Below are 19431 nucleotides of genomic sequence, written 5' to 3'. Positions count from 1 at the left end.
TTGGCGCTATATAAACTCCATGTAATAATAATCATATCAGCATTTTTTTTTGTGCTCCTAAAAGCTAAATAGTGTTCTCTTATGTGTCCATGCACACTGCTTTAGGCTAGTAGTGTTTTTTTAGAGTTTTTTTTTGGAGCTTTTTTCCAGCAGAAAAAAATGCTAAATGCTCCTAAAATGCTATTAAAAAAATGCAATTACCAGCATTTTTTATCCAGCATTTTTTGAGCTTAAAAAAACACTAATGTCCATGGAGCCTTAGTGTTTTGTTTTTTGTTTTTTTCTGCTGGAAAAACGCTTCAAAAAAACACTACAAAAACAATTTGTTTTCTGATCCTAAACACAGAAGCTCAAAAAATGTTAATAGTCTAAAGCAGTGTGCATGGACACATAGGAGAACACTATTTAGCTTTTGGGAGCAGAAAAAAAATGCCAATAACAGCTTCTAGGAGCTTAAAATATGCTTGTGTGCATGGAGCCTTCTGTTCACATTACATAAGTAAAAATAAATGTACAACAATGTATGTATTTATTTATTTCAGGTACTTATATAGCGCCGTCAATTTACGCAGCACTTTACATATATATTGTACATTCACATCAGTCCCTAACCCTCAAGGGGCGTACAATCTAAGGTCCCTAACCCTCAAGGGGAGTACAATCTAAGGTCCCTAACCCTCAAGGGGAGTACAATCTATGGTCCCTAACCCTCAAGGGGAGTACAATCTAAGGTCCCTAACCCTGAAGGGGCGTACAATCTAAGGTCTCTAACCCTCAAGGGGTGTACAATCTAAGGTCCCTAACCCTCAAGGGGCGTACAATCTAAGGTCCCTAACCCTCAAGGGGTGTACAATCTAAGGTCCCTAACTCACATTCATACATACACATACTAGGGACAATTTAGACAGGAGCCAATTCACCTACCAGAATGTCTTTGGAGAGTAGGAGGAGACCGGAGTACCTGGAGGAAACCCACACAGGCACAGGGAGAACATGCAAACTCCAGGCAGGTGGTGCCGTAGCTGAGATTCTAAACTGACAACCTTTATGCCCTTTGGAAAGGCCAACGTCAGACTGTTGTCTAAGTCTTGGCACTTATCACACTCTGTTATCAGCCATTAACTAGTCTTTACCCTAAAACTGAATAAAATGCAATATTCTATGTAGTCAGAAAGCTCTGGAAGATCGATCTGCTATCCCCACAATCCTATATACAGTCAGGTCCATAAATATTGGGACATCGACACAATTCTAACATTTTTGGCTCTATACACCACCACAATGGATTTGAAATGAAACGAACAAGATGTGCTTTAACTGCAGACTGTCAGCTTTAATTTGAAATAAATAAATATGTTCCCTGCAAGGAAACATCATAATGTGCTAGAATGCATTTCATACCAGCACATAATGAATGACGTACCGTAAAGTGGTAGTGAACTCTTCTTCAAAACGTTTACCTGCAGTGAGCTTATAAGAAATCTTACCTATAGGTAAAACGAATATCTCCTAAATGTGCGCTCCGTTTAGGAGATATTCGCTCTTTATAAGAGCCGATGCGTGCACTCTAATGGAAACGTATACCCGTGCCGTTCCTTCGGAGCACTGTGCCGCGGCTTTGGACTCCCACGCACGTGGGGACATACACGCGCAAGTGGCCTGTGGTTGTGGGGGTCCGCACGCAGGGGGCTTATAGGAATCTGGAAGCCCTCATTAACAAGGGGGCCCCCAGATCCCAGTACCCCCCCCCCCCCATGTGAATGAGTTACCCATTCACACAAAAAAAAAGTGTAGTATAAAAAAAAGACAGGAGACAGTCTTTGGTAAGTCCTTTATTAAAAATAAAAATTAAAAACAACGTCCCTCGAAGTAGATCCTTAAGTACTGTCATAATGTCACAAGGAGGCGGGGGTTCACCCCTTGTGACATCACGTGGGGCGAATATAAATGATTCCAATAAAGAGAAATGAGTTCCATCCATGTAGAGAATAGTTCCATTCATTCCTGGGGGGGGGGGGATTCATTATCTTCTGGTAACATTCTTCTCTTCTTCTACAGGTTGTCCTCTAATCACCTGACAGACAGTTCCTGCCCCCACCTGGCATCTGGAATAAAAAATAACCCGACACTGAGGACACTGGACCTGTCTATGAACAATCTGGAGGGTCCTCATTTCTGGGATATGATGGCGGCTCTGACAACAAGCCGGATAGAGGAATTACAGTGAGTATAACAGGACTGACTGAGACAATCCTATTCTGGGAGAGATTTATATTTTGTCTAATTCTTTGATATTATCACACTCTGTAATCGGCCTTTAAACGGCTCCCGCCATACAAGGAAATGACGGACGCAAGGTGGTTCTCTCGTTCTGGGAGGATATCATATGACGTCCTCCCACTTTAACTGCGCGTGCGTGCCTCCGAGGGCGAGCAGCGCGGCGATTGGAGGTGCACCGATCAACAGAAAAAACTGAAGACGTCGGCTCGGTCACATGATCAGCTGTGTCCAATCACGCTACCCTGAATAAACTATTGTTCTAGGAATGGGTTGTCGTTGACACCTGGCTATACACCGGGATAGAATGGGATCAAAATTATAACAAAACTGGTGCTGCGCTCCCACACTTGTACTTATATAAATAATTAAATCAAAATGAGGTTTCAGTGACACCCCTAGTGAATCCTCCTGTGTGTAATGATCACAAACTCAATTCATATTATTATACAATCTTATACAGTGATGTTTGATAAACCGTATGACATAAAATATAAATGTGCAAAACACATAAAAACACAATCCATAAACCCACTTGTGTCCCTAAACAGGATGAAATCACTAAACCACATGTGATAAAACACTTGGCATAAATGAATGCCCGAAGGTGCAGTGCAAATAAACTGACAAACATCACTGGATAAGATTGTATAATAATATGAAGAATTGAGTTTGTGATAATTACACACAGGAGGATTCACTAGGGGAGTCATTGAAATCTCATTTTGATTTAATTATTTATAGAAGTACAAGTGTGGGAGCGCAGCACCAATTTTGTGGATCGCCAATCCACGGAAAGAGCCGAAGATGTCGGCTCGGTCATGTGATCAGCTGTGTCCAATCACAGCTGATCGCATGTAAACAGGGAAATGCTAGTTATGATATAACTATAGGAGAGCCGGTAATCGGCATTTCGCGGAGGGGACATGTACACTGATCATCAGAGCACTGATGATCAGTGTGCCCTGATGACCAGTGTAGCCTCAGCAGTGCCACCTGTCAGTGTCCATCAGTGCCAGATGTCAGCGCTCATCAGTGCCACGTGCCAGTGCCCATCAATGCCACATATCAGTGCCTACCAGTGCACATCAGTGCCACATATCAGTGCCCATCTGAGCTGCCTTTCAGTGTCACCCATCAGTGCCACCTATCAATGCTAGTCAGTGCCGCCTATCAGTGCCAGTCAGTGCCGCCTATCAGTGCCATATATCAGTGCTGCCTTTCAGTGCCCATCAGTGATGCCTGTCAATGCCCATCAGTGCCACCTACCAGTGCCTCCTCATCAGTGCCCATCAGTGCTGTCACGGATCCACGATCGCCACCACCAACATGCGACAATCGCACAACCGTGACTAACAGTAATACGTCACGCCCACGCCGTCAGACCCCAGACCTTCTCACCAAACTCGTGACCGAAGGACCGGCCGATCTAAAACCGCGGTGTGACGTGCGTAACAAGGCCACACTCAGCTGCACCCAGCACAGCGATTGCCCAGCTAATGGACTACAGTCAGCGCTTGTTACTGGGTCAGGTTAATTACGCAACTAACCCTCTACTGCCACCACCACTTTTGTCGGAGACTGGGAAACTCCCGTTATCAAATATACACTATAATGGTTGAAATATTGATCTATATAGCACGGCCCGCGGATCTGTTATACAGAGATATACCAAACAGTAGCGTCTCTTCAAAGGCAGGGATTCATGAATTGCAAGTAAGCGCTTAGAAACAGTTTATCACTTTCAGAAAGAAAGAATTATTACTAAAAGAGTCAAAACAGGTGCAATACAATATTTACAAAGAGATATCACAAAAATATATATATATGTATATAAAGACACAGCCAAGAGATAATTAGGAAGAAGATTACAGGGTTAAGTTACTTGCCCATATGCCTGGGTTTGCAGATCCAAGTTGTAGAGCAGGGTGATTTCTTGATCTCCTTTTGTTACGATGTTGCTGGGAGATCTCTTGTGTGTGTCAAGCTCTAACTCACTTGTCTCTTCTTAAAAGTCCCTCTTAAAGGGGGGGGCTCTGACTACACGTTTTGGGAGTGGTCAGTGGGAAACTCTGTATTAACTACAGCTTCATAATACATGACATGAAACATACGGTTGACCTGAGGAATGTGCAATTACTCTGGTCAGTTTGATAATGTGTGGGCTTACGCCGTTTTGGATCAATGCTTCCCAGCCCTCTGAGAAATGCGGACTTATCAGACGTAGGTGAGAAAGGTGACCGTTTTCCCAGACCACTGGCACCACCAGGGATGTCTTACCCCGGTTGACCTACACCATCTGTCATGTGAGGAATGATCGAGGAATACCTCAAATAACAGAAAAGCACAAGAAAAAGAAGAACTCCGCTTCCAGCTCTGATGAGCTAGTTTGTTACAAGTGCCACCTATCAGTGTCCATCAGTGCAGTGTGAAGGGTTAATTGCGTAATTAACCTGACCCAGTAACAATCGCACTCAGGCTGCGGCACATAGATTGTGGTCCAGTGAGCTGGAAAATCTTTGTGCGGGGTGCAGCTGAGAGTGGCATTGTTACGGACGTGACAGCGCGGTTTTAGATTGGCTAGTCCTTCTGTCACAAGTTGGTGAGAAGGGCTGGGGGTCTGACGCTACACCCGTCACACCTTCTACTAGTTCTGCTGCAAATGATTTATTAAGGGCTCTTTGTTATTTACAGACTTAGCCTCTGATTGGCTGCCTGCAGCCTTTTATTATTGGTTGAGTGCGAGTGACAGCTCTTTGACTACGGTAGTCCTCAGATCACACATCCCTAGACTCCTGTAAGGGGTATTTTGGTCTCAGGCTTGAGAAAGCAAGAGAAACTGCTACCACTCGAGAGCAAGGGAATAAAAAGAATTTCAGCCGCTTCCCTGCCACCCTTTAGCAGATATACTGGGGTGCGTATATATACGTGTGTGATGGGAGGTAGGCAGGACAGAACACACAGAGCAGATGATAAACACACAAAGCTTTAATTAAGAAATGACAGTCACTCAATTGGGGTCTGCAGGTAGCGTGGCAGTACCCAGTTTAGGGGAATAGCAAGGAGAGGGCTCAAATAATTGTAACCCGGCCCCAAGGGGGGGCAAAGTTAGAGTCACTAGCAAGTTGTAATCCAAGTAGGGAGAAGAAGGGGAAGAGAGTTCAGCAACAGTCCACGGGAGAATAAAACAGGGGTGCATACACTCACGACTTCGGCGGGGATGCCCGGGTTCACAGCAGACGACATCCAGGGGGGCGACCCTCCTCAGCACAGCAGAGGGTCCTAACAGCAGATACCAGTCCTGATTCTCCAGCAACAGCACACAGCACTCCTGGGCCCGCAGTATGGGCAGTATAGCAGCAGGTACTTTCCCTAAGTCCGGGGTATTAGCAGCATACTCTGTGGGTAATAATCCTCCTGGTTCTATTAATAAATGCAGAGTGCCAGCAGTAATAATCCCCCCGATTCTAAGTATCTGCAGAGTGGCTGTGGGGGTCTCGCCTCAGTGTAGACCTCCCGGCAGCCGCGCAGCGGATAGAACAACGCGGAACGCTCCCCACCGGCTTTCTTAAGTCGTCCTGGCAACCGTGGGCGACGTGCCTCATCGCCAGGCAACAAGGCATGCCTCCTTGACATGGGCCGCACTCTTGGGAGTGCGGCCTTTGTCAGTGCAGACGCAGGAAACTCCCGTGCCTGCGCTGCTTTCGCCGGAGCCGTGCGGCCTCAGGCTGACTGCCGTGGCCGGGAACATCCCTGCGGGGGTCCGGCCCTTCTCCAGCTGGAGAGGTGTGAACCTCACCTCAGGGAACTATCTCTCCCCCTCAGGCTGCTCCTGATGGGGAGAGATAGGGACAGAGGGTGACAGGAGTCACACCTTTCATCCTGGACTGCCAGGCATCAAAGGGCCATGACAGGATGAGAGGGGGGAGATGTGGGGGAAGCTGCCAGGAGGGAGAGCAAGCCTGGCACACTGTGACAACGTGATTTTGCATTTCCAGGTAGGGGGCGCTCCTGAGCCCTACCCATTCCACCATTTGTGGCCGCAGCTGTCAATCACCTGGTCCCGGCCAGTAACTACCCGCTGGATTACCAAGCATCTCCAACAAGGGGGAAGACTGTTTGTTTTTTTTATTAAGTCTTCCTCCCTGTCAGCTCGGGCACACTGCACAGCACAGCCATCCAGAGCAGTGTGCTTACATTGACCATACAGACACCGCCCCCTAGTAAAACACTCCCAGCACATAGTTAACCCTTTGATCGCCCCTCATATTAACCCCTTCCTGTCCAATGTCATTAGTACAGTGTCAGTGCTTTTTTTTTTTTGTTTTGTTTTTTTTTTAGCACTGATCACTGACTGTATTTGTGTCACTGGGGATGTCAGTGACACCAAGTCAGTTCCCACCCCCAGTGTCAGAATGTCCGCCGCTGTCCGGCTATAAGTCGCTGATCGCCACCATAGTAGAAATACTAGTAGAAAAAAAACTCCCAGTATCTATATCGCCATTTGTAAATGGTATAACATTCACGTAAACCAATTAATTCACACGGATTGGGATTTTCTTTTAGCAAAGACATGGAGTAGAATACATTTTGGTCTAAATTTATAACGAAATTTAGATTTTCTTTTAAACTTTTTTTACTGGACATGTTTAGTAGCAAAAAGTCAAAAATATTGTTTTTTTTTCTCAAAATTGTTGGTCTTTTTTTTATTTATAGGGCAAAAAATAATCTCACAGGTGATCAAATACCTCTGAAAGAAAGCTCTATTTGTGGGAAAAAAGGATGCAAACTTCATTGGATGCAGCTTTGCATGACCGCGCAATTGTCAGTTAAAGTAACGCAGCACCGTTTCGCAAAAAATTACCTGGTCAGGAAGGGGTGGGGGGAGGGGAATCCTCTGGAGGGCGAGGGGTTAATGCCTGTTTATCATAGTTATTTGACCTACTGTTATTGTCATGTCACTGCGTATCCTTGTGATTTTGTTTTACTGCAATATTATACAAATTTGGGTCATGCCTGTAGTTGACTTATAAATCCTACTAAGTATCGGTGACTTTACATTTGTATCTTCTGACCAAAGTATATGGGAACCCAGAGTGTCAGAGGATTTGGGGGGCTTGCAATGTCAGGGCAACCACTGGGGACAAGCAACGTCCAGCAGTCCTTGCGGGGGTAGCGCTACTCAACACTTTTTTTTAAATTCTATTTCCTGGAGATTTATAAAGTGATGGAATATAAATTATTATTATTATTATACAGTATTTATAAAGCGCCAATAGTTCGCTCAGCGCTGTACATTACAAAGGGGGACAGATCATGTGACAGAACAATACCAATACAATGCAAAACATGAGGGGATTGAGGGCCCTGCTCTTTCGAGTTTACAATCTAGGAGGGAGGGGATGGTGGTACAGGAGGAGATAGCTGTGGGGGATGGAGTGGTAGGAAAAGTGGAGGAGGTCGGCAAGTTAACAGGGGGTGGGGTAGGCTTCCCTGAAGGGATGGGTTTTCAGGGAGAGGAGAGTAGGTGATAATCTGATGGGTTGGGGCAGGGAGTTCCAGAGGATGGGTGACACCCTGGAGAAGTCCTGGAGGCGGGCATGGGAGGAGGAGACCAGGGAACTAGAGAGAAGGAGGTCTTGTAAAGAGCGGAGTGTGCGTGCTGGGCGGTACTTGGATATTAGGTCAGTGATGTAGTTCGGGGCAGTATGGTGGACAGCTTTGTACGTCAGCGTTAGGATTTTGAATTTGATCCGTTGCGCAATCGGAAGCCAGTGGAGGGATTGGCAGAGGGGGGTGGCGGAAACGGAGCGGTTGGAAAGGTGAAGGAGTCTGGCAGCCGTATTCAGGATCGACTGAAGCGGGGATGGCCAGCGGCGAGGCAGGCCAGTGAGGAGGGAGTTGCAGTAGTCGAGTCGTGATATGATGAGGGAGTGGATGAGCTGTTTAGTGTTTTCTGGGGTTAGGAACGCGCGTATTTTGGCGATGTTGCGGGGGTGGAGGCAGCACGAGATTGGACTTGGGGCTGGAAGGATAGGTTGGAGTCCAGAATGACACCAAGTACTCTGGTCCGCGGGGCGGGTTTGATGGTGGCGTTGTTGGATGTGATGGAGAAGTCAATGGGGGGTGGTGTCTGGGCCGGGGGGAAGACAAGAAACTCGGTTTTGGAGAGGTTCAGTTTAAGGAAGTGGAGCGACATCCAGTCTGATATGTCGCTCAGTAGGTGTGTGATTCGGGCAGAGACCGAGGGGGTGAGGTGGGGGGTTGAGAGATAGATTTATGTGTCGTCGGCATAGAGGTGGTAGTTGAAGCCGTGAGAGTGTATGAGTTGGCCAAGGGAGGAGGTGTAGATGGAGAAGAAAAGGGGCCCGAGGACAGAGCCTTGAGGGACCCCAACAGAGAGGGGGAGTGAGGGGGAGGTGGTAGCATTATAGGTAACGCTGAAGGAGCGTTGTGACAGGTAGGATGAGAGCCAGGAGAGAGCAGAATCTCTGAGGCCGAGGGAGTGTAGTTTTTTGAGGAGGAGGGGGTGGTCGACTGTGTCGAAGGCCACAGAGAGGTCAAGGAGTAGGAGCACTGAATAGTGGCCATTAGCTTCGGCGGTTTGAAGGTCGTTGGAGAGTTTGAGTAAGGTGGTTTCGGTGGAGTGTAGGGGGCGGAAGCCGGACTGTAGGGGATCCAGGAGGTTGTTGTCGTTGAGGTGAGAGCATAGGCGGGTGTAATGATTCCAATAAAGAGAAATGAGTTCCATCCATGTAGAGAATAGTTCGATTCATTATCTTCTGGTAACATTCTTCTCTTCTACAGATTGTCCTATAATGACCTGACAGACAGTTCCTGCCCCCACCTGGCATCTGGAATAAGAAATAACCCGACACTGAGGACACTGAACCTGACTGGGAACAATCTGGAGGGTCCTCATTTCAGGGATCTGATGGCGGCTCTGAAAACAAGCCGGATAGAGAGATTCCAGTGAGTATAACAGGACTGACTGAGGCAATCCTATTCTGGGACAGATTTATATTCACATTACATAAATAAAATAAATGTACAATAAATGCATTCTAACCTGACAACCTTTATGCTCTTTAGAAAGGCCGATGTCAGAATGTGGTCTAATTCTTGAATCTGATCAGTCTGTTATCAGCCATTAAATAGTCTTTATCCTAAAACCGTATTATGATCAGGGTAGTCTTATCCAGCGGGCACCACCCGGGGCCCCCAGGTGCACATGGGGCTCTATTAGGGCTGGTCAAATCTAGGGGGGGTGCTGCTGGCAGTGCTGAGGTGGCATGGTGAACTGCACTGCACTGTCTGCACAATTTTTGACTGTAGTTTTTTGTTAGCAGCCTGCGGCGAGTTGTCATCATTGCTGCTGTTCTCGGTGGCAGTGGCTCCATCTCCACCCAGCCGGGAGTCAATGGCTGAGAGAAGGAACACTGTCACGGTGCTGTCTGTGGCACATGGTGGAGTGAGAGGACTGACCTATGAGTGCAGGGAAGCTATCTAGTACTGGGCAGTTAAAGAACAGTCCACAGCAGCGGAAACTGGCAGATATAATGAGTGGTGACAGCGGTGAAGCAATTGAGGCACCTATATAAATTAGTGTAGCGCTTAAAAAATACCATAATTAATAAACTATAAAAATAATAAATGTGACCAGTGCTGTAATCTTCACAGTGCTCTTATACCACTAATAGCACTTAAACATAAACAAAACCATCAATATCAGAATATATAATATGATAATAAATGTGACAAGTGCTGTAATCTTCTCAGTGCTAAAATACTACTGAGTAAGAAATGAGACCATAAATCATTAAAAATTAGTGATAGTGTCACTCCAAACAATAAATAAATCAATAAATAACAGGTGACGGTGCCACTTCAACTTCATTCAATGTCCAGTATTCCTATTGACATTCATCTATTCGAAGTGTTCTTGATAACCATGCATAGTGTGTATAGATAGTGCCACACGTGAACCAACACACTCCTTATCCACTTTGGCTGCAATGCCTGCTCACCTCCTTCCTGCGACCCCAAGGGGCCCACAAGCCTTTAGGATCACCCTGGATCCTCAAGATTCCTGGTATTGGCACCTTCCTGATATTCCTCCTATCAGGTCTCCTCCACTCCTTCACTGCTATGCCTCCCAGGCTCCTCACCACCGATTGTCTGCAAGCTCTCTCTCACAAAGACAGTGAGTGAAAAAACAGATCCTCCATTGTGTAGTATTTCCAATCAGTAGGGTTTATTCATAAATAGCAACAACAGGTGACTTACATTCGGTTGTACAGTCTCAGTGCATTCCTCTCAGGGTAAACTACAACCTCTGATAGTGACTTCCTGATAACCAGGAAAATGGCGTCCCACACCGGAAGTGCGACACTCCGGATACCGGAAGTAGCGTCTACGTATTGCCTACGCGTTACGTCACGTACCTCGTGACTTCACGTACCTCGTGACCCAGAAGAAGTCACGAGGTACGTGACGTAACGCGTAGGCAATACGTAGACGCTACTTCCGGTATCCGGAGTGTCGCACTTCCGGTGTGGGACGCCATTTTCCTGGTTATCAGGAAGTCACTATCAGAGGTTGTAGTTTACCCTGAGAGGAATGCACTGAGACTGTACAACCGAATGTAAGTCACCTGTTGTTGCTATTTATGAATAAACCCTACTGATTGGAAATACTACACAATGGAGGATCTGTTTTTTCACTCACTGTCTTTGTGAGAGAGAGCTTGCAGACAATCGGTGGTGAGGAGCCTGGGAGGCATAGCAGTGAAGGAGTGGAGGAGACCTGATAGGAGGAATATCAGGAAGGTGCCAATACCAGGAATCTTGAGGATCCAGGGTGATCCTAAAGGCTTGTGGGCCCCTTGGGGTCGCAGGAAGGAGGTGAGCAGGCATTGCAGCCAAAGTGGATAAGGAGTGTGTTGGTTCACGTGTGGCACTATCTATACACACTATGCATGGTTATCAAGAACACTTCGAATAGATGAATGTCAATAGGAATACTGGACATTGAATGAAGTTGAAGTGGCACCGTCACCTGTTATTTATTGATTTATTTATTGTTTGGAGTGACACTATCACTAATTTTTAATGATTTATGGTCTCATTTCTTACTCAGTAGTATTTTAGCACTGAGAAGATTACAGCACTTGTCACATTTATTATCATATTATATATTCTGATATTGATGGTTTTGTTTATGTTTAAGTGCTATTAGTGGTATAAGAGCACTGTGAAGATTACAGCACTGGTCACATTTATTATTTTTATAGTTTATTAATTATGGTATTTTTTAAGCGCTACACTAATTTATATAGATTTTTACACTGATTAGGTTATTGGTTTGAGTGTCAGCAGCTTACTTACTAGGAGGGGGGATTGTCCATAGAAGCGCAGGAGGATTCATAATCATCAATTGAGGCACCTGGTGTACCAGCGATTCTGACTGAAAGCAATTGCACCTTCAGCAGAGATCACAGGCAGACCTAGCTACATACACTCACCGGCCACTTTATGAGGTTCACCGTGCTAGTCCTGGGTTTGACCCCCTTTTGCCTTCATTCTTCATGGCATAGATTCAACAAAGTGTTGGAAACGTTCCTCAGATTTTGCTCCATAGTGACATGATAGCATCACACAGTTTCCACATATTTGTCGGCTGCACATCCATGAACCACTGATATAAGGCAGGAATGGATCCACCACACCATGACACCACCAGCCTGAACCATTGATACAAGGCAGGATGGATCCACCACGCCATGACACCACCACCACCAGCCTGAACCGTTGATATAAGGCAGGATGGATCCACCACCCCATGACACCACCACCATCAGCCTGAACCATTGATACAAGGCAGGATGGATCCACCACACCATGACACCACCACCACCTGCCTAAACCATTGATAGAAGGCAGGATGGATCCACCACACCATGACTCCACCACCACCAACCTGAACCATTGATGCAAGGCAGGATGGATCCACCACACCATGACACCACCAGCCTGAATCATTGATAGAAGGCAGGATGGATCCACCACACCATGACACCAACACCGCCAGCCTGAACCATTGATGCAAGGCAGGATGGATCCATGACACCACCACCACCAGCCTGGACCGTTGATACAAGGCAGGATGGAGCCATGCTTTCATGTGGTTTACGCCAAATTCTGACCCTACCATCTGAATGTCGCAGCTAACATCCAGACCCATCAGACCAGGCAACGTTTTTTCAGATCTTCTATTGTTCAATGTTGGTGAGCCATGTGAATTGTAGCCTCCGTTTCCTGTTCTTAGCTGACAGCAGTGGCACCCGGAGTGGTCTTCTGCTGTTGTAGCCCATCTGCTTCAAGGTTGGACGTGTTGTGAGTTCAGAGATGGTATTCTGCATACCTTGGTTGTAACGAGTGCTTGTTTGAGTTACTGTTGCCTTTTTATCATCTCCAACCAGTCTGCCCATCCTCCTCTGACATCAACAAGGCATTTTTCTCCACACAACTGCCACTCGCTGGATATTTTCTCTATTTTGGACCATTCTCTGTAAACCCTAGAGATGGTTGTGCCTGAAAATCCTAGTAGATCAGCAGTTTTCGAAATTCTCAGACCAGCCCGTCCGGCACCAACAACCATGCCACATTCAAAGTCACTTTAAATCCCATTTCTTCCCCTTTCTGATGCTCGGTTTGAACTTCAGCAAGTCGTCTTCACCACGTCTAGATGCCTAAGTTGCTGCCATGTGATTGGCTGATGAGTAATTTGTGTTATCAAGCAATTGAACAGGTGGACCTCATAAAGTGGCCGGTGAGTGTATATCCAGAAGGGGGTGAGAGTAAGGTACCTGATCCTCAAAATCTTTCTCTCCTTGCAAACATCATGTGGCTTATCTGTGCTGTTCATACCCCATACTGACTCTCTGGCAATGAACCCTCTGTGTGCTTGGATGCTAGGGCAGGAATGTGCTTATCTACTCCACTTCAGTGAACACATGTAGGCCTGCCTGGAGAATGGTTAACCCTTTACAGCTTAACATTTGCGCACTGTTGCTTCTGGTACGAATGGCATTTAACACCTTTGCTTCTGCTATGGTTAACCCTTCATAGCTGAAACATTAATACAACCTCCTGCGCTTAGAGGCGGTGCTTAAGAGTGTGATTTGCCTGTCTGGCTACTGGATATGGCGATAAAGGTCTTGCTGCCCTCTCAGGACTGTGGGTGCCCTCGCATGATTAGAATTGATGGTACAATGAAAAGGGCGCACCGACCTAGTGCATTACCAAAAAACACAATTTTTATTAAAATTTTAAAAAAAGTAGGTCATTGCTCACAAACACATGTAATATACAGGCATATAGTAGGATGCAGATGAGACCACCTCTAGGACCATGGTACCCAGTCAGTGGTAAGGGAAGTCTCCACAGTGTCCTAAGGCTTACGTGTTTTGAGGGACAGAACCTCTTCTGCTTCAGCTGGGAGTTCCAGATGTCAATCCAGAGAGTTCCAGCCAGACAGCACCAGAGCCTGAGGTCGTTGCTTCAGCCTCGGGATTCTCTCCTGCATCCTTCTTTACAGATGTGGGAAAGCAGTCTCCTAGTTGACTATTTCTTCTTTAGAACATCTCACAAACATACACTATATTGCCAAAAGTATTGGCCCCGCCCTCCCAAATAATGTGATTCAGGTATTCCAATCACCTCCATGGCCACAGGTGTATAAAATCAAGCCCCTAGGCATGCAGACTGCTTCTACAAACATTGGTGAAAGAATGGGTCGCTCTCAGGAGCTCAGTGACTCCAAGCGTGGTCCTGTGATAGGTGGCCACCTGTGCAATAAGTCCATCCGTGACATTTCCTGGTTACTAAATATTCCACGCTCAACTGTTAGTGGGATTATAACAAAGTGGAAGCAACTGGGAACAACAGCCACTCAGCCACCAAGGCGTAGGCCACGTCACATGACAGAGCGGGGTCAGCGCATGCTGAAGCGCACAGTGCGCAGACATCGCCAACTGTCTGCAGAGTCAATAGCTAAAGACCTCCAAACTTGGTGTGGCCTTCAGATGAGCACAACAACAGTGTGTAGAGAGCTTCATGGAATAGTTTCCATGGCCGAACAGCTGCATCCAAGCCTTCCATCGCCAAGTGCAATGCAAAGCGTCGGATGCCGTGGTGTAAAGCATGCCGCCACTGGACTCTAGAGCAGTGGAGACGTGTTCTCCCGAGGGACAAATTACGCTTCTCTGTCTGGCAATCCAATGGACATGTCTGGATTTGGTGGTTGCCAGGAGAACGGTACTTGCCTGACTGCATTGTGCCAAGTGTAAAGTTTGGCAGAGGGGGGATTATGGTGTGGGGTTGATTTTCAGGGGTTGGGCTTGGCCCCCTAGTTCCAGTGAAGGGAACTCTTAAGGCGACATTTTGGACAATTTCATGCTCCCAACTTTGTGGAAACAGTTTGGGGATGGCCCCTTCCTATTCCAACATGACTGCGCACCAGTGCACAAAGCAAGGTCCATAAAGACATGGAGGAGCCAGTTTGGGGTGGAGGAACTTGATTGGCCTGCACAGAGTCCTGACCTCAACCCCATAGAACACTTTTGGGATGAATTGGAGTGGAAACTGTGAGCCAGGCCTCCTCCCCCGACATCAGTGCCTGACCTGACAAATGTGCTTCTGGAAGAATGGTCCAACCTTCCCATAGACACCCTCCTAAACCTTGTGGACGGCCTTCCCAGAAGAGTTGAAGCTGTTATAGCTGCAATGGGTGGGGCCAACTCCAATATTGAACCCTACGGACTAAGACTGGGGGGCCATTAAAGGTCATGTGCGTGGGAAGGGCGGGGCCAACTCAATATTGAACCCTACGGACTAAGACTGGGAGGTCATTACAGGTCATGTGCGTGGAAAGACAGGCCGACCAATACTTTTGGCAATATAGTGTATGAAGAAAAGTGAAATGTCTATTTGTAGATCAGTCTGGATTTTGTCCATCCTGCTCTGTTGAACTTCTAGGACTAGCGCTGGACTCTAACAAGAGGTGTCAGTGATGCAACTAGTGGATTCCAGTTATCAGTGACTACGTTTAAGACTGACAGATTTTTTTTTTTTTGTGTGTCCATTTACCTAACCGTGTCTCTATTCCGCAGGTTACACGGATCCTTTTAGATTCATCGTTGTCTATCGCGATTATTTCACTTTGGAACCAGCAATCAGAATTCTTAAAGTTTACATATCTTAGTAATAATTTTATATTTTATTTGTTTTTCACCTTCAAAATGAATTTTGCTGGTAACCGTTACTTACCCACCCGTGCCTTATTCGATCAGCAGTGACTTGTACCTTGTGGGGCTGAAGCACAGAGGTCAAACTGTTGATACAACCTGTGGATTGCCGCCGTTTATGTCCAAGGTCTCCGCTTCTATTTGTGGTTTAGGCTGATGTTTTGGGGGCAACTTAGACAACATTGTCTGATATTAATGACGGTGGAGGGGTATGTTCTTTTGCTTGTTGTATTCAATGTTGTGATAGTTTACAGAAGTAAAGATATTCAATATTTAATTTGAATGCATTAATAACTACGCCACGTGTGTCCTACCCCATCATCTTATAGCTGGAGTCTCTTTTCTGGTGTCCTAATCGTTGGTATACAGTCTGGGCTGTAGGGACCCCACTAATTCAGCGGAATGGCACCTAAAAGATTATTCTGAACCCTTTTTATTTTATGATTTCTTATAATAGTCACTGGGTTGTTTTTTTTTTTTTGTGTGTGTGCTCTATACGAGAAAAGACTGAAAATTTTAAAAAAACAAACAGTATTTTTTACTTTTTGCTTTAAAACATATCAAATAAAAAAATACATTTTCTTCACAAATTTAGACAAAAATGTATTGTGCCAAATGCTCCTAGCTGTAATTAATGCGCCCTCTCCACCCTCCTCTGGCCAAAAGGTCCCCAAATTCAATTAATGTATTCTCCCCACTGTCCTCCTGTTTACAGCTACAAATTCAATTATTGTGTTTCCCTCCCTGTCCAACCAGTTTTTTGCCCAAATGTAATATTCTCCCCACTGTCCTCCTGTTTACAGCTACAAATTCAATTACTGTATTTCCTTTCCTGTCCATCCTGTCTTGTGCCCAAATGTAGTACATCCCTAATTAATGCCTTACTTTTTGTGCCAGAGGAAGTGCTTCCCATCCCCAATGCAATTAGTGCCTTTCTTGCCAAATGTTCCCTAATTCAATCAAGGTATCCCCTCCATTGTCATCCAAATGTCCACAAACTCAATCAAGATATTCCCTCCATTGTCATCCAAATGGCCCCAAACTCAATCAAGGCATCCCCTCCATTGTCATCCTGCTAATCACCCCCCTCCACCTCTGGTCCTGCCCCGGTTTAAGAGGTCAATGCTGGGCTCTCCCGATAATCCAATCTGCTGTGCAGCCACTGAGGGATCCCAGCTGTGGCGGGACTCTAGTGGCCAGACTCTGCCTGAGCCCCATTGGAGTAAGGGGGACCCCATAAGCCACATCAGCTCTGCCTGAGACGCTGCCAGCTCTGCCTGAGACTTTCACATCAGCTCTGCCTGAGACGCTGCCAGCTCTGCCTGAGACTTTCACATCAGCTCTGCCTGAGACTTTCACATCAGCTCTGCCTGAGACACTGCCAGCTCTGCCTGAGACTACCACATCAGCTCTGCGTGAGTGTATGCTTCCCCTGTGTTATCTGAACTGTTTATGAACTGCCTCTTACCTCCCTGTTGGATTACAAACTGCTGTGGAGACTTTAACTTTGCCCACCGGGGCTGGATTCCAAAGTATTTTGGGCTCTCTCTCTGCACTACTTCCCATTGAGTGATTGCTGTCTGTTTCAATAAAGCTTTAAGTGTTTGCCATCTGCCTTGCGTATTCTGTCCTGCCTATCCTCCGTCACATACTAGTGGCAGCGGTGGGATCAGAACACTAAGTGAGATGGCAGACAGCAAAAGCCAACTGATACTGGACCAGGCCCGGCCCAGCGAGTACAGAAAGTGGACTATATCATGCCTGCAGGAAAGGGCTGAGGAGCTGGTCCTTACCTGGAGGGGCCTAGCCAAAGATGATCTGTTCACAGCCATTGAGGAAGCTGACCCCAAAGACACCTTAACAAGGGAGGAGAGCAGACCAACCCCAGGCTTACCCGGGTGGAGGAAGAGATGGCCCTCCCGGGGGACAGATGCTACAGTAGAGGACAAGCGAGAGGCCATCCGGAGGGCATACGAGAGAAAGAGCCAAGGGAGCCGCTTTGATCTAAGCTGTCCTTCCGGCCCCTGGGTCGCGGGCTGCCCCCCTCCCTGGGTCAGCCGCAAAGACTTTAAGCCCTTCAACGAAGGCACCGGGGATGTGGAGGGATTTTTTCAGGACTTTGAGCAGCAGTGCCAGCTCATGGAGGTGCCAAGCACGGATTGGCTACGGCACCTCGTGGGGCTGCTATAAAGGGGTGCGGCCACAGCCTACCGCACTCGGGATTACCGAGACAGCCGAGATTACACCCTGGTCAAAAAGACTGTGTTAGAGTACTATGCGGTGACCCCAGAAGCGCACCAGGCGCGCTTCTGCGACCTTCCCTGCCATGCTGAGCCATCCTACAAAATGTATGCTCACAAGATGTTACAAGCCTGTCATCGCTGGCTGGAGGGTGAACAGGCCCTCTCAGTGGAGTGTATTATCCACACTTTCCTGAAGGAACAATTTTCTGACAAATGCCCCTCCGAGGTCAGGGAGTGGGTGAAGGAGTGAAGTCCAGCCACCCTAGAGAAGGCCGCTGCGCTAGCAAATGAAGTGCTCACAATCAAGCCCCACTGGAAAAAACTGATGACGGAACCTGCAGGGACCCTGGGTGGTGCTTGTCCCCCGCAAATCCATACTGCCCCCATGTCTACGGTCGTGCCGTCCCGGGTCATGATGGAACGCCGGTGCTATGCATGTGGACAACCCGGGCATCTGAAGGTTAGATGCTCCAAGAACATCCACCCCCCCCCCAAACCCACACCCCTCGCCCTGACCACAATGTGCCACTGGTGCCAGGAGGGCGGAGCCTCTCTCCTTCCCCTAGTGAATCGATGCCTCCGACAGAAATCGACACCCCTCGACGAGTCTGTGGAGTTCACCCGCTTACCCCAAGCTACCCTGAGAAAAGGCAACAGCACCTGGTCTCCATCGACGGCAGAAAGGTTACGGGGTTCCACGACACAGGTACGCTCCTGACTCTTGGTGACCCCTGCATATTAGATCTCGCAATGAGCAAAAAGGACCCTGACTTTTCTATTGAGCCAGCGGGGGGTGCCAGGAAATATATCCCTGGGGCTATGGTTCAGCTAGACTGCGGGGTTGGGGTAATGCCAGGCCTGCCGGCCGACATTCTACTGCGAAACAATCTTGGGGACCTCGGTTGCCAATTTTTGGAGAAGGGGGCCCAGAACCACTATCTGGGGGGGAATCAAGAGGCTAAAACAGAGTTGAGGCCAGACCCCCAGTTGTCGAGGGCTTATCCTGTTAGCTATGTACGGCCACATGTAACCCCTCCTGCACGTCCAAGGGTTCGGGGAGCCTCCCGCAGTCCTCCAAACAGGTGGAGGGGTATCAGAAGGACCCACCAGCCCCGATGTCACACTTGCAAACAGAGGGGACACATACAGGTCAATTGTCCCAGGGGGTGTAGGAAGAACCCCATGGCTTCCCTTTGGTGGAGAGGGAATGTCAGTAGCCCCCGCTATCCCCCCTGGCATTCCCATGTGCCCGTAGGCCAGCAACCTCCGTACGCCCACAGGCTGCCCTGCTGGGATGAGTCACAGTACGCCCTTGGCCACCCAGTAGCAAGACCCACAGTAACCAAGCTAGGGCCCACAAGTGCCTTCAAGGGGACCCGGCTGGGTCCCCCCCTTGCCGGCACTTGTGAAATGGGGGGGAGGAGTGTCACGATATGGATTCTCTGCCAGTCCCAGTTATTCCTTTATTAATCCCTTGTGTCCAGAGAAAGTACATTGTCAAATTAGGGTTCTACTCCTGTGTGCCAAATGCTCCTAGCTGTAATTCTTGCACCCCCTCCACCCTCCTCCGGCTAAAAGGTCCCCAAATTCAATTAATGTATTCTC

General features: G+C 47.4%; 1 protein-coding gene across 5 annotated transcripts in view; it reads left to right on the top strand.

The window, feature by feature from the left end:
* The window catches only part of LOC149441353 (NACHT, LRR and PYD domains-containing protein 12-like), a 268132-nt gene extending 252272 nt beyond the window's left edge, over positions 1-15860 (top strand). For 4 of the 5 annotated variants that reach the window (XM_089657443.1, XM_089657445.1, XM_089657442.1 and 1 more), the window contains 3 exons: positions 2059-2223; positions 9085-9249; positions 15449-15860. In XM_089657443.1, the coding sequence (XP_089513569.1) occupies positions 2059-2223; positions 9085-9249; positions 15449-15467 (349 nt within the window). In that variant the 3' untranslated portion in view covers positions 15468-15860. The remainder of the gene's footprint in view (positions 1-2058; positions 2224-9084; positions 9250-15448) is intronic. The other variant, XM_089657446.1, reaches the window with a different exon arrangement.
* The last annotated feature ends 3571 nt before the right edge of the window (positions 15861-19431 follow it).

This window comes from Staurois parvus, unplaced genomic scaffold, assembly GCF_062004578.1.
Source record: "Staurois parvus isolate SC_StPar_1 unplaced genomic scaffold, SC_StPar_1.0 ptg001001l, whole genome shotgun sequence".
NCBI classification, from domain to species: Eukaryota; Metazoa; Chordata; class Amphibia; order Anura; family Ranidae; genus Staurois; species Staurois parvus.
Note: the sequence above shows the minus strand (reverse complement) of the source record. Positions and strands in the feature narration are given on the sequence as shown.